We start from the raw sequence: 6,857 nt of genomic DNA, 5'->3' as shown, positions 1-6,857 counted from the left end.
AAAATGTTATGTGAGTAAATAAAGGCCTCTGTATAACTCAATCAAACAGTCTTAAAATAAAACAAGTAAACCTGTAACTGACACATACTTGAGCTTCTAAGTAGCTTAATTTGGTGTTTTTCCCATCATGAACAGACAAATGAAAGAGGAATATCTACCAAGTGGTTTTATTTAGTGTGGCTATATGGAGGGAGGAAACTTCAAAACAAGATACAAGGCACCAGAGATAGAAAGAAAAAGAAAAGTCAGGGCTGTAAAAGAAACTAGGATTGAGGGGAACCATTGGGAGAAGTGAAGAAAATTAAATTTCTTCAGGGGTTGGCTGCCATGGTGTCTTCAATCCAGGAGAGGAATTCACACAATTTGACGTAGACTCCGGGGTAGTTAGGCAGGGCACATCCCTGACCCCATGACACCAGGCCCTGGACCTCCCCAGCACACACCAGAGGGCTGCCGGAGTCACCCTGACAAACACAGAGCGGAAGCATGCAATTGATTTTTCTGCACACAGAACTGTGAGTCCAGTTAGTCTATGATAGCATTTACTGTAAAACTCACATTGCATGCATCTCTGCCTCCATCCAGGTATCCGGCACACACCATCCTGGGTGTGATCATGCCAGGATAGGCATTCTCACAGTCCTGGTGGTCCAGTATGGGTACGTCCAAACACTGCAGATGGACGGGCAAGTTCACTGTAACACACAGAACAGAGCTAGTCATAGAAAGCTCTGAGACATCTTAAGTAATTAGAAGAAAATGTGTACGTTTCTCAATCCTTTGCCACTTCCCCAGCTTATCTGTGGCTCTCAGTCATAAGCCCATTTGTTCCTACTGAATCTAAAATTAGTTGATCAGTTTATTGGGAACTATTTTCAGCTGCAAAATGTATACACATTTGGTGCCCTAGTGGGTATGGGAGCAGGATATGTGGGGTTGAGCTACAGGGTAAACTAGTAAGTGCCCATGTTTATTGTAATGAAGGAGCATGGCTCAGTTATGTCTCAGTTTTTGGCCTACAATGGAGGTCGAGGACACAGAGGAAAAAAGCTAAATCAGACTTTGGCTATACAGGCAATACTTTTGTTTATAGAATCAATTTGCTGGTTTTGAGCTTTTCATGGGACTGGTTGTCAATTACAGAAAATATAGAACTTAACCAGACTTATCCTTTATAGCTGTTATGTGCTTTTATGTGTAAGTTGAAAATTGGCAACTTTGACACCCCCCAGTGAAAGCCTAGATAAAAACACTGTTGTACCTCCCCCTCGCTGCCCAGCTGACCTGAGGACTTGGAAATGAGGGTTTGAAAGCAACATAATGACTGCACCACTTTCACCGGGATTGTGTTCTTTTTTTCTGAATTTTTGCCATCAGAGCAACATAAAATAAACTAAAATCACATTCTACACTAGAAATTCTACATATAATGGCATGAGACATGTTTTTAAACTGCATGATTTAATGCACATTATAATCAACCCACCTTCGCCATTCATGGCAGTGTTACCCCAGCCAGACACAGAGCAGGGAAGCCCCGCCATGGGGCACGCTGTGGGTAATGGGATGGGTGCGACTGCCTCGGTCACCTCCACTGGGTGGAAGAGCTTGATCAGCATGATGTCAAAATCCAGAGTCTGGTAGTCATAACTGCACACAGATGAATATAAAATACACTTTAGACCTGTTTCTCTGCACTGAATGAATGAATCAGATAAGAATGAAATCAGAATGAAATCATGCAAAGGGAAGAAGATACTCAGATGGGATTTCTATTTTTTTTGCTCACCTAGGGTGCCAGATGATGTTGTCGGTTTTCATGAGCTGCTCTGTACCTTCAAACACTCGCAGATTGTGTTCTCCCAGCATGATCTGCATGGCATAGGGACTGAGAGAGGAGTTGATATATATATACAGATGCATTCCACATATGTTTCTAAATTGAAAACCATTAGTCCTACCCCCTTAGAGATTTTTGGATTTATTTATATCTCAAAGGGAAAAATGCATAAAAATCAAGCAAACGTAAACATGCAACATGAGATAATAATGCGTATAATATATGAAAGTAATGTTTTCTCCATCAATGCATACTTACTTGTACCAACAGTGGGCAACGGAGAGCACCCACTGATTGTTGATGAGCACCCCACCACAGAAGTGGTAACCATAGTTGAGGGAGGCCATGAATGGACGAGAGTGAGGCTCACACTCTTGCCCACCAATGATCCTGCCATCTTCCCGGGGAACTGCCGCTGTCACATACACACACACACACACACACACACACACACACACACACACACACACACACACACACACACACAAAAAGAGATACATTTGTGTTTCAAAGATATCTTTAACAACAACTTTCCATCATATTTTTGAAATCACAGACATTACAGTACACATGTATGGCTGTGTGTGTGTGTGTGTGTGTGTGTGTGTGTGTATGTGTGTATGTGTGTGTGAATTTTTGTGTCTTTACCAGCAGCTCCGATCATCAGCAGCAGAGCCAGCAGTGTCATGGTGTCAAGTGAATGATCAGAAGACACCTGGACACACCCTGGCTCATATTTATATCCCACCAGCCCCTGCTGTGCTCGGCCCTTGCTCCCCACCCCCCACCTCCTCCGCTCTTCCCTCTTTCTGTTGACATTATCTGTGTCCTCAAAATCTTTCGACTTTCTTATCATGCTGACATTTTCGTGTTTGCCCACTTCTGCGCCATCGTAGCGCAAACTCTGTGCTTGCGTCATCTGTGCACCTCATTTGGAAATGTGGACCAAGGTCTTCACACATCTAACATCTGTTTATGGTTCTCTACTGGGTCACTTATTTTTGGCAAGCTACAATATCAAAAAGTGAAAAGAAAAGCTTGGTCCAATAAAAAAGAAAAATTACAACTTAACCAAGAGACTCAAACATATTTTTGCACATCCTGCACAAAATTGTCCAGCTTTTTTTTAACAATTATATTTGACATTTTTGTTAAAGTATTTGTTATATTATATTTTAGATATGTTTATTGTAATAATTCTATCCTAATATTCATGTTCTTGACTGTTGCAGTAATCTGCTTTAATTTTATTTCCTCTTAATATGTTAGTTGTATTTACCAAACACCGAGGCAAATTCCTTGTAAGTAAAAAACTACTTGGCAATAAACCTGATTCTGATTTTATGAATCATAATTTTGTTTAAGAAAAAAATAATATAAATGAAAGTGCTGTTTTATGTCTCCACTTCTAGTTGACCTTGAATAAAAGCCAGACAGGTGAGAAAGAAATCACCTGTTGTCTCTGAAGCAGAAAACAACATGATGTTTTTCTGTTTCTGTGTCAGACAGCAATCAACAGCCTTTAAGCGCTAATACTGCCAAATCCAACCGCGTCTTTGCACTATATATATATATATATAGTGCTTGTTTTTAATGTTACAGTATGTCTATTTCTGTGCACATACATTGACAAAAGTACCAAAAACCAGAGTCAAATTCCTTGTACACCCTTACTTGGCCAATAAAGCTGATTCTGATGAAATTATTCTATTCTATTGTATTCAACCAAGATGTAGTAACATAATATGGCTGGTTACAATAATTCATAGTGGTGTCATAGTGAAATTATCTGTCAAAAAACAGTACAGAAAACACTCTGCAAGGCCAATAATATGTAAGATGTGGCTCACTTATTAACTGAAAGGATGAACGTGGCACATAAGAAGATAAGGTTATTTTTCATGGCAGGGATTGGAGCAGGAGGAGATTTGGGTGGGGGGAATTGGGTGGAGGAGGAGGAGGAGGAGGAGGAGGAGGAGGAGGAGGAAGAGGGAGTGCATGGAAAGACACGGAGGAGTTTATGTATAAATGCAGTGATCATTCACATCCAGTCTGGTCGTAGGAAGGTTTGAGTCAGCCACGATGATTGGCCTGATTGTTGTCACACTTCTGGGCGCTGCAGGTGAAGCACATGTTCAGTGTGTCCAACAGTTTAAAGGTAAAAAAGAATTAACTATGGTAAACATAAATCATTTTGTATTTCCTTTACACCACAGCTGCAGCACCTACGGATGACAGGATTGTAGGTGGCTACCGGTGTCCAGCCCACTCTAAACCCTGGCAGGTGTCTCTCAATGTCGGCTACCACTTCTGCGGCGGCTCCCTCATCAATGAACAGTGGATCGTCTCTGCTGCCCACTGCTGGCAAAAGTTTGTATTAGATTAATGTATTGGAATGTTTCTGTATGAACTGTATGTTTACGAGGATTACGACAATGTTGTCGACTATTTTAGCCCAATGGCACAGATTGCCGTCTTGGGAGACAACCACATCTGGCAGAACGAGGGCACGGAGCAGTACATGTCAGTTGATGCCATCTACTGGCATCAGAGTTACGACTACAAGACCCTAGACTACGACATCATGCTGATGAAGCTGGCGCACCCTGTCACTGTGAACCAGTACGTCAAGCCTGTAGCCCTGCCCAAAGCCTGCCCCACACCCGGGGACATGTGCACGGTGTCTGGATGGGGGAACATCTACACTGATCAAGGTGAGGGGGCAAAACAATGTTGCTCATAATAACAGAACATTTATTCTCTTGTGATCCTATTGTTACTCAATGTTTTGTTCAGATTACACCTGACGAAACAAAATCTGACACTTTATTACACTAATGGCCTTCCATAGCTTTAAAAACACATTATAACAAAAGCCTAAAATTAAATTCATTTCTTGACTGCTGACCCCCTTAGCTACTATAAGAAAAAAATATCAAACTTTTATGAAATAAAAAATTAATCAGACAGTAAGATGAGACAATATGCAAATAGATATTGGTGGCTTACCACCTTGGACTAGAGGAAACCCTGTATGAGTGCAAACACTGTATATAAAGTGTTTGATGTCTAACAAATCCCCCCAACCAGATTTCTAGAACCTTTAATGGTGATTTACAACTTTTTAGTAATTTTTTTTAAAATAATGGGTCTTCAGTTTCACACACAAGACAAACAAAACCTTTCTTTCTGCTAAGCTAAAATTACGACTATCGCTATGAGATTAATCAGCTCAAGCTATTACTAAGATAATATAGCATAATGCTAACAATTCTGTGAATTGAAAACGGTTTCTAGCTGACTTTTTAATGTTTTCAGCCAATTCTTTAAAAAAAAAAAGTGAAGCCAGTAAAATGGTTTTAAATATTTACTTGATGTCTACTAGATAGCTAGTTAAAAGAGGCTAAATATCTAAATCCAAAGCTTGACAGGCTTGTATTACTTGCTTGTGGTTGCTAAGCTACAAAGGACCATCATTAATCGAGGGGGGTTTGGTGATCGGTCAGTTATGACAGATAATTGACCAAATAGTTGCTTTTCTTTGCTCCATAAAAGTTAACATTTTGGAGATAGCCACAAATGTCTGATAAGTATATGATAAAATAAACATTGATCAAACTATCTCCTCTTTAACTTTGTGTCTCACTCTTATCTGCAGTGTTCAACCCATTTTACCTTCAGTGTGTGGAAGTCCCCATTCTGTCTAACAAGGACTGTGATGGTTCCTACCCCGGCATGATCACTGACCGCATGGTGTGTGCTGGATACCTGGAAGGAGGAAAGGATTCTTGTCAGGTATTTCCACACAAATACACAGCACATCAAATACATTCTTGGTGGTCGGTGAACATGTAAAACAAAATGTAATGGGAGGAAATGATAGAAGGAATAAACTCTTCTTTTTCCCCTGCTCAGGGTGACTCTGGTGGTCCTCTGGTGTGTAACGGGGAGCTGCAGGGTATTGTCTCATGGGGCCAGGGCTGTGCTCAACCCAACTACCCGGGCGTTTACACCAAAGTGTGCTCTCTGATGCCCTGGATCAACGATATTCTCTCCACATACTCCTAGGCTGTGATCTCCCATCACAGAACTATGTGAGAGAGCGGAAACCAGAGGGAGATTGAAATTGAAGGAGACAGAGACGGTGGTGGGTAGTGTCGAAAAGAAAAGCAGCGGGAGAGCGACTGAGAGAGAGAGAGACACAAGGAGAAACAGTGGGAGAAAGAGAGAGAGAGAGAAAAAGAGATGTGAAATCAGGGCACAATCAATAAAATCTACCATTTTATGATGTATCACTGTGTTCATTATTGCTGTCAATACTGTAGAGCTGCATCTGCTCCCAGTGCAGATGCTCTTGAGCAACTATGTTACTGTTTTCCGAATATTTTGTTTCAATTCAGTGGTGACATTTCCACCAAAACAAATATAAACCACAGCCAGTACACTGTAAAAAAAATAAAAATAATAATAATTTCAGCCATGCTAGCAGATGGCAATGTCAGTCTGTGAGTCGGTCCACCACTTTGGTCTAGACTGAATGGATTCCCATGAAATTTGGTGGAGTTATTTGTGGTCTTCAGAGGATGAATCCTACAGACTTTATTGACCCCCTGACTTTTCCTCTAGCACCACCATGAGCTTGACATTTGTGGTTTTGAGTGAAAAGTCCCAACAACCATTGGATGGATTGCCATGGAATGTTTTACAAACATTCATGTCTCCTATTTAAAAACCTTTTTGGTCCTTTTCATCTAGCGCCATCACCAAGTCAACATTTTAACTTGTCCAATACTTTGGTTTATGACCAAATACCTGCAAAAATAATGACATTCCTATCAGCCTCAGCTGTTCTTTGTTTTCTGCGTCACTTAGCAGATGCTGAAATGCTAATGTGCTAAACCAAGATGGTAAATCCAGTCAACATTACCTGCTAAACATTACCATGTTAGAATTGTCATTTTGAGCATATGTACATTAGCATTTAGCCCAGTGTGTCTCTGTCTGCAACTCATTCAGT

At 40.8% G+C, this 6,857-nt stretch overlaps 2 protein-coding genes across 2 annotated transcripts; one reads left to right on the top strand and one right to left on the bottom strand.

Moving 5' to 3' along the window:
* Positions 1-151: 151 nt before the first annotated feature.
* LOC116042619 (trypsin-like) lies at positions 152-2,609 on the bottom strand. Its single transcript, XM_031288895.2, has 6 exons — positions 2,489-2,609; positions 2,099-2,255; positions 1,790-1,888; positions 1,487-1,650; positions 559-695; positions 152-464 (listed from the first exon to the last, which is right to left on the bottom strand). Exons 1-6 carry the CDS (start codon positions 2,526-2,528, stop codon positions 312-314), a joined length of 750 nt encoding a protein of 249 aa, XP_031144755.2. The 5' UTR covers positions 2,529-2,609; the 3' UTR covers positions 152-311.
* Positions 2,610-3,857: 1,248 nt separating this feature from the next.
* Positions 3,858-6,132, top strand: LOC116043338 (trypsin-2-like). Its single transcript, XM_036006749.1, has 5 exons — positions 3,858-3,962; positions 4,057-4,210; positions 4,295-4,554; positions 5,499-5,635; positions 5,756-6,132. Exons 1-5 carry the CDS (start codon positions 3,923-3,925, stop codon positions 5,906-5,908), a joined length of 744 nt encoding a protein of 247 aa, XP_035862642.1. The 5' UTR covers positions 3,858-3,922; the 3' UTR covers positions 5,909-6,132.
* Positions 6,133-6,857: the final 725 nt, after the last annotated feature.

This window comes from Sander lucioperca, chromosome 10 (genome assembly GCF_008315115.2).
Source record: "Sander lucioperca isolate FBNREF2018 chromosome 10, SLUC_FBN_1.2, whole genome shotgun sequence".
In the NCBI taxonomy this organism is placed as follows: domain Eukaryota; kingdom Metazoa; phylum Chordata; class Actinopteri; order Perciformes; family Percidae; genus Sander; species Sander lucioperca.
This window is presented reverse-complemented; position numbering and strand designations above follow the sequence as displayed.

Coding starts and splice junctions, on each gene's coding strand:
- LOC116043338 (XM_036006749.1), top strand. CDS start 3,923: ATGATTGGCCTGATTGTTGTCACACTTCTGGGCGCTGCAG. Junction 4,211..4,294: donor GCTGCCCACTGCTGGCAAAA/GTTTGTATTAGA, acceptor CGACTATTTTAG/CCCAATGGCACAGATTGCCG. Junction 5,636..5,755: donor GAGGAAAGGATTCTTGTCAG/GTATTTCCACAC, acceptor TCCCCTGCTCAG/GGTGACTCTGGTGGTCCTCT.
- LOC116042619 (XM_031288895.2), bottom strand. CDS start 2,528: ATGACACTGCTGGCTCTGCTGCTGATGATCGGAGCTGCTG. Junction 1,889..2,098: donor GTTGCCCACTGTTGGTACAA/GTAAGTATGCAT, acceptor CTCCTCTCTCAG/TCCCTATGCCATGCAGATCA. Junction 465..558: donor GAGGCAGAGATGCATGCAAT/GTGAGTTTTACA, acceptor TGTGTTTGTCAG/GGTGACTCCGGCAGCCCTCT.